Source organism: Phyllobates terribilis, unplaced genomic scaffold (genome assembly GCF_046119375.1).
Source record: "Phyllobates terribilis strain yellow unplaced genomic scaffold, ASM4611937v1 Scaffold_2__4_contigs__length_985480577, whole genome shotgun sequence".
Classification (NCBI taxonomy): Eukaryota; Metazoa; Chordata; class Amphibia; order Anura; family Dendrobatidae; genus Phyllobates; species Phyllobates terribilis.
This window is the reverse complement of record NW_027362762.1, coordinates 359,971,111-359,992,374: the sequence shown is the minus strand read 5'-3', so window position 1 is coordinate 359,992,374 and position 21,264 is coordinate 359,971,111. Positions and strand designations below refer to the sequence as shown.

The window sequence follows — 21,264 nt, the reverse complement described above, 5'->3', positions numbered from 1 at the left end:
GAACAGGAGGAAGCCGGCCGGCCTTGCACAGGAGCAGGCGGGAGAAGAGGAGAAAGAGCTGCACGGGAGCAGGCGGGAGATTGGCAGGAGGAGGCCGGCCCTGCGCGAGAGCAGGCGGGAGATTGGCAGGAGGAGGCCGGCCCTGCGCTGGAGCAGGCGGGAGATTGGCAGGAGGAGGCCGGCCCTGCGCGAGAGCAGGCGGGAGATTGGCAGGAGGAGGCCGGCCCTGCGCTGGAGCAGGCGGGAGATTGGCAGGAGGACGCTCCACCATCACTTCCTCTCCAGCTCCCCTCCCCCTGCTTCCACAGTAGCCACATGACACCGAGCCCTGGACCCTGGTAGCAGAAGGGAAGAGCGGACACCTCAGTGCGAGCCCCGCGTTCAGCCGCAGCCTCCTCCCTTCTGCTCTGGGCTCTGCATTCATCTAGCAGTGTCTCTGCCCACAAGCACCATGCCGAATATCGTGCTGTTTAGCGGTAGCTCTCACCAGGATCTCTCCCAGAAAGTAGCAGACCGGCTGGGGCTGGAGCTGGGCAAGGTGGTCACCAAGAAGTTCAGCAACCAGGAGACCAGGTGAGCGGGGCTGGGAGGACGTGTCCGCAGACGTGATAATATCATGGGCGATGTGAGCATGGAGTCACATTGTCCGGGCCCGGCTCATTCATTACTGCTGTACTGCACAGCCTGAGGCAGAGCTGCTCCACAGGCGGCCAGTCACCTCCAAGTCTCCTGCGATCTCCATGCTACATGATCATACCCTCCATGTGGATCACATTGATTTGCCGATCGATTACCAATCTGATCAGTTGTCATTGGTCATCAGAGTGTTGATAGCAGGCTGCAGCCATGTGTAATGCTCAGACCATGCGGTCAATGTTTGGTTCCTGATTAGAGCTGGCTGATGCTGGAATTTGGCTACCACCCCCCAAGGGGACATAGAGGAAGACAGGCTGGACTATTGAGTTACTGCTGGTCAACTCCAGTAACCTGCCCAGTCCAGCCACAATTGTATCTACAGTAAGTATATATAAATGTCTGGATATATACTATACAATTATGAAGAGGGACAGTTATTGCCTGCTCTGTAGAAAATTTGTCACACAGATATAGTGGCCATAGTGAAGCCCCTTAGTGTTTTCTCAATGTAATTCCTCTTTGCTATTGGCCTCCATGCAGTGTGATGGTGGCATGATGTCCTTGCTGTGCACCCTCCCCCACTAGCCCCCAGGCAAACTATAACTTCACTAGTCCCTTTCCCATTATGAGGGCAGCAGACATGCTCTGTGCTGTGCCTGGTCCTGCTGCAACAGGTGCAATGTAGTGGTCAGTGCGGAGCCTCAGACAGCACAGGTGAATGGTGGGGTAAAGGGCTAATGTTCCCCGTCCTACCACTATAGTCAACTGTATCTGCATTCTAAGCATATTTATTATAATAGCAACTCCGTATCTTTCACTGATATGCAAAAACAACACTGTAGCACTTCAGGTAGTGTTAAAAAAAAAAAGGATTTATTCACCCATGTTCTGTACGTGGCAGAACTTTTATAATTACCAGAAAAAAAACCAAAACCTAAGTGTGTATATGTCATAGCGGGGAAAGTGCTGTGAGATGTACTGATAAAAATGTTATATTTCAAAGCCCTGTCCTACTTCTTTTTTTTGGATAATGGTAACCAGAGGCCTTGAAGGAAACCAGTGTAAACACAGGAGAACATACAGACTTGTGGTTGATGTAGTGTTGAATTGGATTAGAACATAGCAACCCCAGTGCTGCACAACATCTCTAACCCTCTGGCAGGCTATATACTTGTGGTTTACAGCAAATCTGTCATCTTGTATATGCTGTCCTGTCTGAGGGCAGCATGGAGTGGTGACACGCACGCTGCTTGTAGATGTTTTCATTGGCTGTAGTTTTTGAGATTAAGGGGGTCTTCCAGGAATGACATTTGTTACCTATCCAGTGGTTAGGTCATCAAAATCTGATTGTAGCAGTGAGCTGACACCTGGTACCCCCTCCTATCAGTTTTTGCTTAGTGTCCATTCCTGGGTATTGTAGCTTGATGCTCATTGACTTCCATGAGACTAGTCACTACACAGTGTACAGATCTGTGCTATTCAGCTCTGGCCACCAGATTAAGTAGATAAGTCCTTACTCCTTAGCAATCCCTTTAATATTTGCAGAGTGTGACTATCAAGGGCACTGAAGTGAAGGCAGGTGTTTCATATATTCATGACCCATGGGCTTCCCTCTGGCTGCAGCTGTTGATTGGCAGCTTTCTCCTTATTTCTGTGCATAGTGGACAGTTCTCTTTAAAGAGGCTGTGCAGGCATATTCCCCTATTCAACCTGACACTGGACGTACGGAGAGGTACTATTGCATGCTGGTTAGTACTGTTAATGAGGCAGCCATGCAACGCCCAACAAGTACTATTCAATAAGTATTGGCCTCACATGCACAGCAGCCTTACAGCTGATACTTCTGCACTCTTTGATTGTATCAGCTAGAGGTGCACCCTGACTCCCCTGCAAGATTTGTGATTGTCAGTCCTACATATAAATGGGTATTTTAGCCAAAAATATTTATCATCAATCCAGCTGGCTAGAATGCCTGCGGCCAAGTGTAAGCTGTCTCTCAACCGACAGACTATTTACAGTACGTGGGTGAAGGTCATTATCTCCTGCCTTTAACTTGAGGTAGGTGCCATGCATACTGGGAAGTTAACAGTCCCTGGAAATACTAGACAAGCTGTGGTGTCAAGCCTCTGTTACCCCAGCCACTGATTTTGGCATAACAGGTGCAAAACAATGTTGCAAAGTTTGAAACTTTTCCATGCTTTTTATGTGCGTTTTCTGGCGTTAATTTTGGCACCAATTCATCAAAGCTCTTTCAGTCAGTGCCAGATGCCCATTACAACTACAATTTTCTGAAGTACCACCGTAAAAAGATAACAATCGGAAGAAGTCCCTAGAACAGCTGCTGTTAGTCCTTTACTTAAGTCTTTCCTATTAAGTAGCATTATAATTTGTCTCTAGACTTATACTATTTTACTGGTGGAGTAGAAGGTCCCAGAATTGAGCACAGTGCTCCAGATGTTCTCTATACAGTGGTAAGATCTCCCTCATACTGGTTATACCGCAGGCTATATAGCCGAGCATCCTACCACCTGGCCATAATGTTACCTCATTGTAAAGTTGCTATGTACATGGATCACTCAAAGCTATTAGATTATGAGCTCTTTTTACAGAGCAGCTCATTTTCCTGGTTTGAGGGGTCCTGACTGGGGAATTCCACTGTGAGGTCCATAAGGGTTGTTTGTCTCAAAGAAATCTATTTATAAAACTTATTCAGATCTTAGACGTTTATGACATATCCATAGTATTTGCCATAAATATGACTGAGAGCATTGTTCTTGACTTCTGTCTTGGGCGGTGAGGTGGAGAATGGCTTCTGCATCCAAGAGAGGAATAAATTGGGAGAGAGCTGAACTAGAGTGCTCAGCTGTTCCTATGATTCCCATAGAAGTGAATGGGACATTTGGACCACCACATTTATATTCTCTGCCTGGATGCTGCAGCCTGGGTTTGCCTCATCAGACATGGTGGGTTCACCTCCTGGATCTGCACTGTGTATATGTTGGAGGTCTCTTCTGTCAGAATACACTTTTAAATGCTAAAGTGCTTTTTACATGGGTGTTTACTAGTGTTGAGCGAACATGCTCGACACTGCTCGGTACTCGCCCGAGCATCACGCTACTCGGGATGTTCGGCGAGCACCGAGCATTTCCGGGTTACTCGGGCGGGAGCTCGGGTCTCCGCCCTGCATGTTTGGCGCTCTTTACAGAGCCAATGAACATGCAGGGATTGCCAGCCAGTCACTGTAATGCCGCAGCCATGTTGTTTGTGGGCATTACAGTGATTGGCTGGCCGCACAGCGTCACCTCGAGTATTTAAAACTGGGCGCCGCCATCTTGGACACAGTCGCTCCGGATCAGACAGTGTAGGGACAGCGCTGCTGATTTAGGGAGAGATATATCGTGCAAAATAGTTAGTGTAGGGTCTGTAAAGGCTGCCAGATCAAACAAACAGTCCTTCTCAGGACTAATATCCATCCCAGGTATATCAGGCAGGCAGGCTGTATAGGAGACGCAGTGGTTATACCAGCAAACGCTGCATTACAGTCCTGTGTGCTGCTCCTGTTGCTGAAATTGCTGGACTTAGCTCCAGGTCCCGGGGGCCAGGAAAAATCCTTTTTTTTTATCTAAATCCTCTTTTTTTTTTTTTCCTCCTTCACAGTGTACAAATACCCATCTTATTAACCTTTTGGAGCCCCCCCTCTGATTTTTCAGACACAAATATATCTGTTGAAAATAGTCTGGTGCAGGCCAGAGAAATAGAAGTGTGGTTTTGCAGTTCTATGGGCCATTTGTATCTAAAAAAAACAGTTTGAGTGTGTCGCTCACTGTTAAGCCGCAAATATATATATATTTTAAAAAACCTGGTATACACCAGTAAATTATTACTGTGGTTTTGATGTTCCACGGTAAAACATCTCTATTATCCTGTTTTTTGGCATTTTTTGCTGTATAAAAATAATAAGTGTCTCCCTGATTTTTCAGACACAAATATATCTGTTGAAAATAGTCTGGTGTAGGCCAGAGAGACAGAAGTGTGCTTTTGCAGTTCCACGGTACAAACCTCTGTATTATCCACTTTTGGGCCATTTGTATCTAAAAAAAACAGCTTGAGTGTGTCGCTCACTGTTCAGCCGCAAATATATATATATTTTAAAAAGCCTGGTATACACCAGTAAATTATAACTGTGGTTTTGATGTTCCACGGTAAAAAATCTCTATTAATCAGGTTTTAGTAGTTTTTTCCGTAAAGAAAAACAGTAGTGTCTCCTGACTGTTGTGACACAAAAATATATCTGTTGAAAATAGTCTTGTGTAGGCCCGACATCCCAGTGCGGTTTCGCAGTTCCATGGGTCAAATCGCTGTACTATCCAGTTTTGGGCCTTTGGTATCTAAAAAAAAAAAGCAGTTTGAGTGAGTTTCTCACTGTTCAGCCGCAAATATCTCTATTTAAAAAAGTGTGGTATACCCCAGTAAACAATAACTGTGATTTTCCTCTTCCACGGTTCTAATCAACTCTTTATTACCCTTTTTCCATTGATAGTGCAAGTGTAAGCTATTTTACTTCATTTACAATGGGCAAGGCGCGTGGCAAGGGACGTGGAAGTGGACGTTCTGGTGATGGTTCGTGCAGAGGACGGGGCCGTGGCCAAGGTGAAAATGTGCCACAACCAACAGCCACATCTTCTCGCTCCCACTTCTTGACCGAATTACTAGGGAAGCACAGAACAACACCAGTATTGAGAACTGATCAGTGTGAACAGGTTATTAATTGGATAGCAGACAATACTTCCAGTTACCTGGGCACCACCACCTCCGGTCTGTCTTCCACAAGGTCAACTCTTAGTAGCCGTGAGTCTCGACCGCATACTCCTCCTCACCCTGATGCTCCTTCCTCCCACCATGCCGAGTGTCGTCAGACAGCAAGTGATCCCACACTTGGACACTCTGAAGAGCTGTTCACTGGTCCATTTCCATATTTGGGCCCCTCGTCTGATACGCTTGAAGTGGTGGAAGAGGAGATCCCATGTTGCGATGCCCAAATATTTGAACAGCCACGGCCACAGGAAGTCGACGTTGGCAATCTGTCACAAGAGGTGGACGATGACGAGACACAATTGCCAGGAAGTGAGGAGGAGGAGGTGGTGGATGATCTAGTAACTGACCCAACGTGGAAGGAGGACATGCAGAGTGAGGCCAGCAGCACACAAGGGGAGGGAGGCAGAGTACCCCAACAGGCAGGAAGAAGCAGTGTGGTGGCCGCAGACAGAAGGCAGGCAACCGTTCCCCGTAACACCAACACGAGGGACGTTGCCAGTACAAGCGGTAGGTCTTCCAGAGTCTGGAATTTTTTTAAAGACTCTGCTGATAACCCCAAAAAGGCCATATGTTCCACCTGCCATGCCAGCATCAGCAGGGGTGACAAAACTACCAGCCTGACCATCACCAGCATGATCAGGCACATGGCAGCAAAGCACCCGACTTTGTGGGGCGAAACCCAGGGTCCACGACCAGTGTCAGCGGGTGTCACCACTGCTTCTTCCACTGTTGTGCGTGCAATAGAACCCCCTGTTGTGTATGCAAGGCAATCCCCTGTCCATAAAGCATGTAAAGATGCCCCCTCCTCTCAGTCTTCACTTGTTATGGCAGTTTCTCAAGAAACAGCATCCACGTCCACGTCCCACCGCAGCGTTCAATTGTCCATATCCCACACCTTTGAACGAAAGCGGAAATTCGCAGCTAACGCCCCACAGGCCACAGTCCTAAATTCGCACATTTCACAACTGCTTGCATTGGTAATGCTGCCTTTTCGGCTGGTGGAGACGGAATCCTTCCGCAATCTTATGGCGGTGGCCGTCCCTCGGTACTCGGTCCCCAGCCGACACTATTTTGCCCGGTGTGCCATCCCCGCACTACACAAGCACGTGTCCCAAAGCATCTGCCGTGCCCTCAACAACGCAGTTACTGGGAGAGTCCACTTGACAACGGACACGTGGACAAGTGCTTGTGGCCAGGGACGGTACATCTCTCTGACGGCACACTGGGTAAACATAGTGGAAGCCGGGACCCAGTCGGACCTTGGGACGGAACACATCCTCCCCACACCGAGGATTGCGGGCCCTATGTCAGTCAGAGTTGCCCCCACAGTGTACAGCTCCTGCGCATCCTCCTCCTCCTCATCATGTTCAGCCTCCATCTCAGATATCACCACATCAGTTACAAGCTGGAAGCATTACAGTACTGCCTCCGCCAAGCGGCAACAGGCTGTGCTGAAACTCATAAGCTTAGGTGATAAACCTCACACTGCTTGTGAGTTGTGGACAGCTGTGAAAGAGCAGGCAGATCTGTGGCTGAGACCGCTGAACCTACATCCCGGCATGGTCGTGTGTGACAATGGCCGTAACGTGGTGGCGGCTCTGAGGCGAGGTGAGATCACACACGTACCATGCCTGGCTCATGTGCTTAACCTCGTGGTTCAGCGGTTTCTTAAATCGTACCCCGAGTTGCCAGATCTGCTCATGAAAGTACGCCGCCTGTCAGCTCATTTTCGCAAGTCGGCTACAGCTTCCACCGCCCTTGCTGTGTTGCAGCAGCGTTTGCAGCTTCCGGCACACCGACTGGTGTGTGATGTCCCCACATGTTGGAACTCTACCCTCCACATGTTGCAAAGGATTTGTGAGCAGAAGAGAGCAGTTGTGGAGTACCAGCTGCAACAAGGCCGTCGATATTCAGGTCAGACTCCACACATAAGACCTCAGGAGTGGACCTGGATGTCTGACATATGTACCATCCTGACAAACTTTGAGGAGTCCACCAAGATGGCGAGTGGCGATGACGCCATCATTAGTGTCAGCATCCCACTTGTCTGTCTTTTGCAACGCTCTCTGCAGAGAATTAAAGAGGAGGCATTGCAGCCAGAGTATGATGAGATGGATCAAGAAGCCGTAGTGGGCGATAACACACAGCCCAGCCTCATCTCATCCCAACGTGCATTGGGGGACAATGAGGGAGAGGAGGAGGAGGAAGAACAGGAGCTTCTATCATGCGTTGTAGACGGTAGTACCTGTACAAGTGTCATACCGTCGGTTCAGCGTGGGTGGCCTGAGGACAGGGGGGAGGAGGAGGAGGAGAGCATGGTCAGTCGTCATCTTGGTGAGGACACGGAAATCTTGCCCGTTACCAGTCTGGCACGCATGGCTGACTTTGTTACGCTGCCTTAACCATGACCCTCGCGTTGTCAAAATGTTGGGTGACAGTCATTACTGGTTGGTGACACTTGTAGACCCCCGCTACAAGGAGAACTTTCACTCTCTTATTCCTGAGGTGGAGAGGTCTACAAAAATGGGGCAATACCAGAAGGCCCTTGCTGCAGAACTCTTAAAAAAAATTCCCATCTGAACACGCTAGCGGCAGAGGTCACAGTTAGTTGCCCAACCAAGGCGTACAGGCGAGAGAGATGCAACTCCAATCCAGCAGAGGCAGGGGAACACTGTCAACGTTCTGGGACAGTTTTCTGACACCCGCCCAGCTTACAGGCCCTGAGGCGCGGGGTACTCTCACAAGGAGTGGAAAGTTTCAAAAGATGGTGAGGGAGTACCTTGCCGATCGTACCAGCGTCCTCCGTGATTCCTCTGTGCCTTTTAATTATTGGGTATCCAAGCTGGACACTTGGAATGAACTCGCTCTGTACGCCTTGGAGGTCCTGGCCTGCCTTGCCGCTAGCGTGTTATCCGAGCGTGTTTTTAGTGCCGCTGGGGGAATTATAACTGATAAGCGCACTCGCCTGTCAACTGACAATGCTGACAAGCTGACCCTTATCAAAATGAACAAGGGCTGGATTGGGCCAGACTTCTCATCACCACCAAATGACAGCAGAGTAACATAAAGTCAAATCCACTGTGTTATTTCGGGAGGTGTATTCACATGCACCGCTTCACACCCACACATGGGTATACGCTTCCTCGTTTCGGCTGTTTAATCTTCTTCTCCTTATCCTCAGCCTCCACCACCACTATACCACCAGGGTGCCAGCATTGCAAGTTCCTCCGTCCTAATTTCTGGCAGCTTTTGCTGGGAAAGCATAAGCAAATACCATGGGACACCCACTCCCCAATAATGGGACTTATGTTTGTAGTATTCTGTACTGCATGGCTCTTGTAAGGGGCATTGCAAGTTGCTCCGTCCTAATTTTTGGCAGCTTTTCCTGGGAAAGCATAAGCAAATACTATGGGAGACCCACTCCCCAATAATGGGACTTATGTTTGTAATATGCTGTACTGCATGGCTCTTGTAAGGGGCATTGCAAGTTGCTCCGTCCTAATTTTTGGCAGCTTTTGCTTGCAAGGCATAAGCAAATACTATGGGAGACCCACTCCCCAATAATGGGAATAATGTTTTTAATTGCTGTACTGCATGGCTCTTGTAAGGGGCATTAAAATCGTCATGTTAAGCTACTGTGACCTCCACGTCTCTTCCAAGGGGCATTAAAAGCGTCTTGTTAAGCTACTGTGACCTCCACGTCTCTTCCACAGGGCGTTGATATTGTCTTTTTATTCCACTGCGACCTCCACCACTCTTCCAAGGGGCATTAAAAGCGTCTTGTTAAGCTACTGTGACCTCCACGTCTCTTCCACAGGGCGTTGATATTGTCTTTTTATTCCACTGTAACCTCCACCACTCTTCCAAGGGGCATTAAAACTGTCTTGTTAAACCACTCTGAACTCCACAGCTCTTCCAAGGGGCATTGACATGTTGTTTTTAATTACCTCTAACCTCCACGACTCTTGCAACGGGCATTGCATTTCCTCCTAATTTTTGTCAGCTTTTGCTTTTCAATGCATAGGCGAACACTAAGGGAGACCCACTCCCCAATAATGGGTTGAAGGTTTTTAATACGCTGTAATCCACGTCTGTTTCAAGGGGCATTGCAGTGCCTAATAATTTTTGGAAAGCCTTCCATTCCCTGCTTAGGCCAACAGTGTACAGGAGACCCAGTTGCTATAAATGGAAAAAACGGTTTAGTTAAGGCCCTCTGACCTCCATGTCACTTCCAAGGGGCATTGGAGTGCCTAGAAATTTTTGGTAGGCATTGCATTCACTGTATGCCTTATAACTGTGTATCTGAACCGCTCCTATTGGTACAGAAACATATCCTACAAGACATGTGTGGTTGGCTGGCCTGATATTGATGTGAATGGTCCCTGTTCCTCCTGCTCTTTCTCCTTTGCCACCACCTCATTCATCATTCATCACCTGAGGCTTTGTTTTAACGGGAGTCATAGAACTGGGATAGTAGCAGGAAAACATCCAGCAATCCTCGAAGGAGGTAGAATATGCGCCCAAACGCTGACCACCTCAGGCCTAGCTGCTACTACATACATGCGCTTGCATTCCAAGGAACAGAAAGCTAAGGAGGTGGATGGCCTCATGATCATGAATAATTTACTCGTTGTGTAGGAGGCCGACCACTGCTGCTGTCTACCTTCTGAACTTTGTGTTGAAGCCTGATTGACCCAGGACCCGCAATCGTCTGTCTGGAGGACGTGTTGCATCCCAGTGTCCAACTGTGTCCCGGCTTCCACAATATTAACCCAGTGTGAAGGCGTCAGTGAGATGGACCATTCCTGGCCACATTCACTTGTCCACGTGTTTGTGGTTAGGCTGTCCTTCCCACTAAATGCACAGGTAATGTTTTGGTATGCGCGCTTGTGTATAAGGCGCACCGGGACAAATAGGGGCGGCTGGGGACCGTTTATGGACACCCGGCCACCCCCACGCGGCTGGGGACTGTGTGTGGGCACCCGGCCACGGGGCGGCTGGGGACTGAGTATGGATACCCGGCCACCCCCTGGCGGCTGGGGACCAAGCGTGGACACCCGGCCGCCGGGCGGCTGGGGACTGAGTATGAATACCAGGCTACCGACGCAGCCATGACGTGGTGGCCAGATTCCACCTCCACATGCCTAAAAGGCCCAATTTCAAGTGCAAGCAAGCTAGCAGTATGGTATTGCAGCCTGGGGGTGGTTGGGTGGCAGGCTGCATACTTGCGCTTGTATTGCAAGTTATGGGGGAGGTACAATTGAACACTGCCCTGGGACAAGGACTTGCACGGGGATAGTTGCAAGTCTGCATCTTCTGATGCGGCAAGGATCACTTCTGATGGGCACACTTTTAGGCAGTGACCTGGGTGTCAGAGATGCTTCCAGGGGTCTTCCCCATGCTGTTCCCATGTCTTTTTAGCACTGTATGCATGTGTCACACAGCACATGGCCAGATAAGGTTGTAAAATGTTAAAATGACATTTCCCGGTGAATGCATTTGTCACGGTTGAAAGCAATACAAACGTGCAAAAACGCATAAAAAATGCTACTTGTGAACATAGCCCAAGGTGTGGAGGAGTATTTTTGTTTTTGGTTATTTATTTTACCTTATACACAAGTCTTTACCCTGGAAAGGATGTTCCTTAACCCCTTTCCGACCTGGTCAGTAATAGTACGCACCAGGTCGGGAAGGCCAGTTTAGCGGGGACTCCGGCGGTGAGCCCGCACTGAAGCGAGTACATGTCAGCTGATTATTGGAATCGCAATCCACCTGCAGCTGTTAACATGTTAAATCTCTGACAGTGGCATTTAACTCGCGCTTCCGGGAGTCCTAAGCCCCGCCCATCAGTGACCCCGTTACGTGATCGCGGGTCACCAATGCGTGGGCATGACAGCTCAGGGTCTGCAGCAGACACCTGTGGTTGTCATGTCTCAATTGCTATGAGCGCCACCTAGTGGTCAGCGCTCATAGCAAGTGAGCATTTCTCCTGCATACAAGCGATCTGCTCATCGCTTGTATGCAGTAGAAGCAATCAGACAACTGCTGCTTCTAGTCTCCTCTGGAGACTATAGAAGCAAGCAGAAAGTGTAAAAAAAAGTTTTAAAAAAAAAAAATAAAAGTATTAAAAAAAAAACCACATACACATATTTGGTATCGCCGCGTTCAGAATCGCCCGATCTATCAATATAAAAGAAGAATTAATACAATCAGTAAACGGTGTAACGAGAAAAAAATTTTAAACGCCAGAATTAAGTTTTTTTTGGTCGCTACAACTTTGCAATAAAATGCAATAACGGGCGATCAAAACATCGGATCTACCCCAAAATGGTATCAATAAAAACATCAGCCCGGCACGCAAAAAATAAGCCCTCACCTGGCCCCAGATCCCAAAAAATGGAGAAGCTAAGGGTCTCGGAAAATGGCGTCATTTTTTTTGTTTTTTTTTTAGCAAGCTTTGGATTTTTTTTTTCACCACTTAAATAAAAAAGAACCTATACATGTTTGGTGTCTTTGAACTCGTAACGACCTGGAAAATAATGATGGCAGGTCAGTTTTAGCAATCTGTGAATGTGGTAAAAAAAGGACCCAAAAAACAACTGTGGAATTGCATTTTTTTTTTGCAGTTTCACTGCACTTGAAATTTTTTTCCCATTTTCCAGCACACGATATGGTAAAACCAGTGATGGTGTTTAAAAGTACTACTCGTCCCGCAAAAAATAAGCCCTCACATGGCCATATTGAACGAAAATTAAAAAAGTTCTGGCTCTGAGAAGAAGGGGAGCAAAAAATGAAAACTCAAAAACAGAAAGACCCATGGTCGTTAAGGGGTTAACATATTTCACAGGAAAGCACTTTCACTTTCGTTTTTGAACGTTTTATTGTGAGCCTGTAAAAGTGGCTTAATACTTCTGACCACGTTGTTGACAGGAGTGACCTGGGGGTCAGAAATGCTTCCAGGGGCGATCCCCATGCTGTCCCCATGTCATTTGAGCACTGTCACTATCGTTTTGGGCAATTTTTAGGCTTTCTACAGACTGCCGGGGGTGCCGCCGCAAAAATGTTCGGGTCTCCCATAGACTAACATTGGGCTCGTTGCTCGGGTCGAGCACCCGAGTATCACAGTGAGCTTGGCCCGAGCTTCGAGCACCCGAGCATTTTAGTGCTCGCTCAACACTAGTGTTTACTTTAGTAGTTTTTTTTCCAGTAGCAAGTCAATAAGTACTTCCTTGGGTTTGTCAATCTTAACCATAGCCATAGGCCACAAATCTCTGTGGTTATTGCATTTGGAGGAAGTGGATGAAAACATTTCCAAAACACCATTGTACGTTTGTTCCTAGAAAATGGCTTTTTCTCTAATAACCCCCCACGACAGCACACAGGAGGATGTAACCCCTCCCTATTAGGGACAGGAAATACGAAGAGGTTTAAATAGCCCCTCTCTCATCCTCCCTCTAGTTTTATTTCCTGTCCCTATCAGGGATGAAGAGGTCATCCCTGGTGTGCTGGGCTGGCGACACGCACTGGGGGAAAGCTACTAGCCGGGCAGCGGAGGATCGAGCGGTTTTACCTCTCCTCCTCAGTAAGCTGCTCCCGTCTCCTCCGGATTCGGGACCCCCTCCTGCAGTCGACGCTCTCGGGCAAGGTCTGCAGGATCTTCTGACCGGAGGCCTCTCTGAGCTCTCCGGTCCATCTCCTGCTCCTCTCCCCCCCGCTGGATGCACGGGCGATGCTGGCTTCAGGATGTGGAGCGCACGCCGTGGCTCCGGAAGTGATGCCGGGCGGTGGATGATGACGTCACTTCCGGCAGTTTTTGCATTCCACTGTGGACCGTATCAGAAACTATGGGGAAAAAAAGCAGTCATGCCGCCGGTGATCAGAGATCTTCACCTGAACACCGGGGGAGGAGCCCTCTAAACAGAGGGAGGCACTGGTCCGGTCGCCCATAAAAGGAGCCCTGGACAGGAAGACATCTACAGGTAGGACAAAACAATGTCTGTTGATGCTTCTCGCTCTGCATCTGTATGGCACTGGTAGTCCATCTCCCAGATGTAGGAAATAGTGATTATATCTCCCCTCCCCTTCTTTCCTCTCTTGTAGGGGGACAAGGAACCTGCATCTGGAGAAAAAGTTAAACCGTCACGCAGATGTCCCATCTGTACAAAAAGAAAACTATCGTCCTCCTATAGAAAACCCCTATGCAAGGACTGTACGGAGAAGATTAACAGGCAGGAACAACCTTCCTTAATGGAGGGAGATAAAGGGGATTGTACGTCAGAGATTAAATCCTCCTTAGCCTCGGTCACTCTCCCTACGCCCTCACCTAGTCAGGGTTCTACATCTACCCCCTCAGCGGCCAAAAAGAGGAAGATTAGCCATATATATCTCAGAAGATCTTCCAAAGGAAGGTGAACTAAGTCCGACTCCTGATAACTCCCAACGAGAGAGATTTTACTTTCCATCAGATAACTTGGAGGAACGCCTCATGGCAGTAAGGAGAACTATGGAGGTCGAGGAAGAAAAAGTTCCCCAAACAGTAGAGGATCAGATGTTTGGGGGGCTATGTTCCAGGAAAAAATTGGTGTTCCCTATACACCAGAGTATTAGGGACTTAGTCTTAGAAGAGTGGGAATCTCCAGAAAAGAGATTAAATACCCCTACGGAGTTAAGGGATAGATTTCCCGTAGACAGTGAGACGGCAGAATGCTGATCTGAAGTCCCAAGAGTGGATATCCAAATTGCATGAGTAGCAAAGAAAACTACACTGCCCGTTGAAGATTCCTCTCAATTAAAAGACCCCTTGGAGCGCAAAATGGAGGGACTATTCAAAATCCTGGGAGACCTCGGCAACACTATTAAGCACCAACGCAGTCTCTACGGGCGTAGCTCGATCAATGGCTCGTTGGCTAGGTCAACTGGAGGAACACCTAGTTTCGGGCACCCCCAGAGAAGACATCTTGGCATCCCTACCGCTTCTACAGAAAGCTACGGGGTTTTTAGGTGATGCCTCTGCAGAATCTGTGAGAGTGGCGGCAAGAGAATCTGGGCTATCAAACTCTGCAAGAAGGGCCCTATGGTTGAAATCCTGGAACGGCGACGTGGCATCAGAAATTAAGTTGTGTTCTATCCCCTTTTAAGGGGAAATACATGTTTGTTTGGGCCAGCCCTAGATGATCTTCTAGAGAAGGTCTCCGACAAGAAGGCCCTCCTGGAACCTAGGAATGTGAGAAAAAGGCCTTTTCCTCCCTCCCAAGAGCAGACCCCTCAATATAGGGGTAAAGGGAAAACAGGACAATGGAGCTACCCAAAAGGTAGAGGAGGCAAAAATCTTTTTCTCTCCCAAAATCAACGTCCAAACAGACCATGACGTCAGGACAGTTGGGGGCCGCGTCTTGAATTTTCTCCCTTGGTGGAAAGAAATTTGCTCAGACCCATGGGTCCTGAGGGTTGTCGAGTTCGGAGTAAAAATAAATTTCTCCTCTTATCCTCCAGAGAAGATAAAGTTAACGCAGCTCGCTTCTCAGAGTCATCAGGCCACACCGATGTCCGGTCTTACAGACCTATTGTCCTCAGGGGTGATATCCTTGGTTCCTACAAGAGAGAGAGGCACAGGGCATTAATCCAGACTTTTCCTAATAAAAAAAAAAAAAAAAATTGCTCACACCAAGTTATAATCAATCTAAGGCCACTGAATCCGTATATCCACTACCAACGAGTCAAGATGGAATTCATCAAGTCGACGGTCCCTCTGATAGGACAGGACCATGTCATGGCCACAATCGACCTCCAGGATGCATATTACCATATCCCCATACATCCACTTCATAGGAGGTTCCTAAGATTCACAGTGGCTCAAGGGGAACAAATAGTCCACTATCAATTCAATGCTCTCCCATTTGGAATATCACCAGCCCTGCGAATATTTACAAAAGTCATGGCTTATATCAGGGGTCAGAACATTTCAATAGTACCATACCTCGTTGACCTGTTATTAATCGGGCCCTCAGTACCAGTACTCCGAGAACATCTACAGTTGACCACTCAGATCCTATAGTCTCTGGGCTGGTTAGTGAACCACAAAAAATCTGATATGGTTCCCGCCATGACAAAAAACATTTTCTAGGAGTACTATTGGATTCCCACAGCCAATGTCATTCCTGCCCAAACAAAAACAGGTCATGATAAAAGCAAAGATCAATGTCCTAAGGAGCAGAAGATCAGTATCATTAAGAGACGCCATGTCGGTCCTCGGGTCTATGACATCCTGTATTCAGATGGTGGCCTGGGCTCAGGCACATACCCGAACATTACAGACCCACATCCTTATGAATTGGGACGCATCCCCATGGTCTCTGAACAGGAGAATCCCTATACCACCATGAGTAAGGACCTCTCTATTCTGGTGGCTGAACGTAAAGAATCTGAACAGAGGAGTACCATTAATCCAGAATCCGCTGGTAACCATAAAGGTGGATGCCAGCGAGAAGGGATGGGGAGCCATGCTTCTCCCAGGAGCTATTCCAGGGTATATGGACCAAAGAGGTGAGAAAACACTCATCAAACTTCAGAGAACTAAAAGCCGTAGAGGAAGTCCTCAGAGCAGCAGAGCCTCTGGTCCAGAAATCTCACATTCAGATATTTTCAGACAATATCACCACGGTAGCCCACTTTGGTCATCAAGGGGGCACAAGATACGAAAGCTTAAAAGCAATCTCTGCGAGAATATTCATCTTCTACCCCTGTCGGCTCTTCATATCAAAGGTTCAGGCTGACTTCTTAAGCAGAACAAAGATTCATCCAGGAGAGTGGAGCCTAAACCCAGACGTCTTCCAGATGTTAGTCGAGAGATGGGGCTATCCAGAGGTAGATCTCTTTGCCGGACACCAGAACGCGAAAGTACCTCAATATTTCTCCCTGGATCCAATTGGCCCTTGCTTGGGCGTGGACGCATTCGCTTTCAAATGGGAATTCAAACTAGCGTATGCCTTTCCCCCACTGCCTATCTTTTCAAAAACCTTACAGAAGATAAGGACCGAAGGGACCAGAGTAATCCTAGTGGCCCCTTGCTGGCCACAAAGTTGGTTCGGAACGTTAACTAGTCTGTGTGGAGAGCCCTCTAATCCTTCTTCCCATCAAAGATCTCCTTCTCCTTCTCCAGGGACCGATTCACCATCCAGATCCCGAGAGACTACACCTAACTGCCTGGCTTCTGAATTCCTGATATTAAGAACAAGAGGCCTCTCAGAGAAAGTAATCAAAACTCTCCAGAAGAGCAGGAAACCTGTAACAAACACCATTTACCATAAGATCTGGAAAACCTCCTTAAGGTGGTGTGCACCCACTCGCCCAGACTGATGTGGCTCAGATTCTAGATTTTTTTACAAGAAGGTCTGGACAAAGGTCTCAGACCTAGTACTCTTAAGGTCCAGGTAGCGGCGTTAAGTTTATACTTCGATCAAAGACTAGCGGAACATCAGTGGGTGAGAAGATTTATGACAGCAGCCACCCGCATCCACCCTAGAGTAACATACTTGGTTCCCCCCTGGGACCTTAACATTGTTAACCCTTCCACCCTTTGAGCTCTTATCAGCCATAAGACTGGAACGGCTGACCTGGAAAACTGCTTTCCTGGTGGCAATAACAACAGCCAGAAGAGTGTGTGAACTACAGGCCCTTTTGGTCAACGAACTCTACCTGGGAATCCTGGAAGATCGTCTAATTTTCCAACTTGACCCTTCATTTCTACCTAAGGTGGTCTCAAATTTCCACATATCTCAGGAGATAATCATTCCATCTTTTTGTGACAGCCCAAAAGAGATGGAAATCCACACTCTGGACGTTCGGAGAATAGTACTGCACTATCTTCAGGAAACAGAAGAAGGAAGGAAAGACAAGAACCTATTTGTCCATACACAAGGTCCAAACAGAGGAAAGAAGGCAGCAAAATCCACAATAGCCAACTGGATTAAGAGGGCGATTACGGAGGCTTACCAGATCCAGGATCTACCTCCTCCAGCAAAGCTCAAGGCCCATACTACAAGGGCGATATGTCTCCTGGGCTGAAAAAGCCAGCACATCCATCGAACAGAATTACAGAGCTGCCACATGGTCCTCAATTCATACTTTCTCCAAACACTGCAGACTAGACCTAATGTCTGTTGCAGATTTAGCCTTCGGAAGGAAGGTCCTTCAGGCTATTGTCCCTCCCTAGTATATCTTTGGTATACCTCCTGTGTGCTGTCGTGGGGGGTTATTAGAGAAAATAGAATTAGACTTACCGGTAATTCGGTTTCTAATAACCCACCACAACAGCACGGGTAATTCCCTCCCCCTCGCTTATTGTTTCTACGACAGCTTGATCAGTAGAAATAATAATTAATTTGAAGCATCTATAGTCTTGTGGTCCTTTGTAATAACACTGGAGGGAGGATGTGGGAGGGGCTATTTAAACCTCTTCGTATTTCCTGTCCCTATTAGGGTGGGGTTACATTCTTCTGTGTGCTGTCGTGGTGGGTTATTAGAAACCGAACTACCGGTAGGTCTAATTCTATTTTTTCCCCTCCAAATGTCTGAAGTCAGTTTTGTACATGATGTCCAGCATCTAAACACAGTACCACCACAAACATTTGTAATGCCATAGTAAACCATGTGACCGGAGTGATCTTATCTTTCCTAATTGATTTTCATGAGCCAAAGTAGCTATGAATGGTAGATGTGTGACTGGAAGATGTCCGCTTGTAGCCTGATTTCACAGTGATTTCCGCTGGATGACGGAGACTCCTCATACTTTTTAACGTGGATTTAAAAATTGACAGTGTCCTGAAATCTGCACATCATGTACAACTTCACCAAATCTGAACATGGCCTTATCTTTACTTATCCTCGTGTAGCGTTGTCACTGTGATGATAATGCTGGAGAAAATATCTTAGCTTGAACCCTACACCTGCATTTGCACATGTGACAGTCATGATACGTAAATAAGCCATACATTTTGAAGTAATGTTGGATAAACCTGCTGATTCTGATGGGACCAGCCATCCTGTGTGTGGGGATGTTTTGATTCCATCCTTTGTTCACATGGACATGGACCTCTACCAAGGGTTTCTGACAGTGGCTTATTCTCCTCTTCCCATTGAGAACACATTCATACATTCATTCTCGTCCAAAGCAGGTGTGGGAGGTCAACAATGGCCGTCCGCATACGAATGTTCAGACGCAGCTATAAAGATCTCAGGACATCTTTTAGTTAAGAAGCTGTATACATTAGTTAAAACAATTATATCTTCTTGACTGAACCCACAGATTTAATGTGTTTTGAAGCAGGTCTGTGGAGTCTGTATAAAATGGACCGACTCCAACTCCTAAAATATATAAAAAATTGGTACAGTGGTTCAATGCAGGATGTGCTGTAAAATACCTTACCTATTCAGACTATAAGATGGACCCCCGTCTTATAAAAAATATTTTTTTCCTATTTTCCACCCCAAATTTTGGGGTGCGTCTTATAGTCCGAAAAATACGGTAATATGTGTTTCACTTTTTGTATTGAAGAACTGAAATAATTAAACTTTTTGATAATATTCTAATTTGGCGAGATGCACCTGTATGCATACCCGATATTAAAAAAATGAATTGAAGAGTTTTTACCAAGATTGAAAAGTAGCCTGTTTAGGGGGGATCCAGGCTTAAAGAAGTTGTCCGGCCTAAAATGACACCCTGTGTGACTGCAGAGTCATGAATCCTTCCAGTGCACGCACTGTGCACTGCGAGGTTTTGACATTCTCTGCCCCAGGACCGGCAGTGACATATGCGATATGCATACTCCTGGGCAGAAGCTGTCTAGTGGGCGTGGCCTTAATCCATACAAGTGTATGGAGCGAGGCCGCACCCACTAGACAGCTTCCGCCCCGAAGTATGCATATCGCATACATCACTGCCATTCCCGACTCAGAAACCGGCAAATCCTCAGTGTGTGCGCTGAGAGGATTCAAAAATCTGCAGTCACACGGTGATTGCAGTCTTATCGTTTTAGACCGTACAACCCCTTAACAGAGATTTGATGTTAAGCATCTGCACCTTCACTTCATTCATTGTTTATAGTATTATCAGAGATGACCGAGTACTGCGCGTTCCTTTTTATTCCAGTTTATTTTCTAGTTACGACTGGCCACATCTTAAGCACTTGTGCACTAAGGCTGGACAAACTTGTAAAAAAAAAAAAAAATCATACAAAAACAATTTCAGAACTTTTTTCCACCTTTAATGTCACCCATATTATGTACAATGTAGTTTTGTTTCTCAATTGAAATCACTTTAATTGATGTGGTTTTGTTCACAATTAGCTAATCACATTTATACTCGTGTTAAATAGTAGCCAGTACACAGATGCCTTCATTTAAAGTGATTCTGATCAACACTATAACATTTAGCTATTCTAATAGTGTTTTCCTGACATTTTAGTTGCATTTTACAGCAATAGCCATAGTCCATAAACTGCTTACAACACAGCAAAGGGATCTCATTTTTGAAGTTGTCAGAAGTGTACAAAAAAAAAAAAAAAAAATTCCAAGGCATAAGGTGTACCAGGGAACCTTATGGAGATGGTCATGGGGAAGTGGCTTAAATTTGGCACAACAGTGACATTACCTAGAACTTAATGTCCCTCAAAAATTTATGAAAATACAAGAAAAAAATTGATCTAGGAGGCTGCCAAGAGGCCTTCAGCAACATTAAAGGAGCTGCAGGAATTTCTGACAAGTACTGGTTGTGTCCTGCATGTGACAGCAATCTCCCTTATTTTTCATATGTCTGGTCTGTGGGGTAGGGTGGCAAGACAAAAACCTTTTGTTACAAAGAAAAACATCCAAGCCCGGCTCTGGTTTGCCAAAACCTACATAGGCTTGCTAAAACATGTTAAAAAATGTATTATGGTTTGAGGAGACCGTTGTCTTTATTTACGGACAGTCTGAGGAGACCAAGGTTGACCTTTTTGGACATAATTCCAGAAGGTATTTTGGCAGAAAGCCAACAAAGCACATCACCAAAAGAACACGATACCCATAGTTAAAGGGGTTTTCCCACGAACAAAGATAATTTAAATCAATATTTAATCAATATATCTTTGATTAATAATAATAATACATTTAAAATAATGTTCCTGTGCTGAGGTAATCTCATAAATGTGCCCCTGCTATGTACTGTGTAATGGCTGTGACTGACCGTGCATAAACACGGTCTGATCATATCACATCTCCTGGGCAGGGGAGGAAGCAAAAGAGAGGATGCCGACAGGTCAGTATGGGATCACAGCTGATTCTTTCTTTGAGGTAAAAAGTTGGAATCAGCAGTGATCCCATGCTGTCCTGTCTGTATACTCTATTGCTTCCGCCTCTGCCCAGGAGCGATGGTATGATCAGAGCATGTTCATACACGGTCAGACACAGCCATTACACAGTACATAGCAGGGGCACATTTATAAAATGATCTCAGCACAGGAACATTTTTTAAACACATCCAGTTGTGCAACTTGTTGTTATTTCAAGATCTATTGATTTAAATTTACTTAGTTCATGGAACAACCCCTTTAAGCATGGTGGAGGCAGCATTATGCTTTTAAGGTTTTTTTTTTTGGCTGCTGAAACTAACTTTAGTCAAGGTGGAGGGAATTTATAAACAGTCCCAAATATCAGCCAGTTTTGTGACCAATCCTTCAGGTCTGTGCTAAAAAGAATAAGAATTTTAGAATGGCAACAACCTTAAGCATACCTCCAAGTCAACAAAAGAATGGCTTGGCAAGAAGATCGGTTTTGGAA

At 46.6% G+C, this 21,264-nt stretch overlaps 1 protein-coding gene across 1 annotated transcript in view; it reads left to right on the top strand.

The window, feature by feature from the left end:
* Positions 1 to 219: 219 nt before the first annotated feature.
* PRPS2 (phosphoribosyl pyrophosphate synthetase 2) overlaps positions 220 to 21,264 on the top strand; it is an 80,807-nt gene continuing 59,762 nt past the window's right edge. The window contains exon 1 of the mRNA XM_073664697.1: positions 220 to 573. Within this exon, the coding sequence (XP_073520798.1) occupies positions 452 to 573 (122 nt within the window). The 5' untranslated portion in view covers positions 220 to 451. The remainder of the gene's footprint in view (positions 574 to 21,264) is intronic.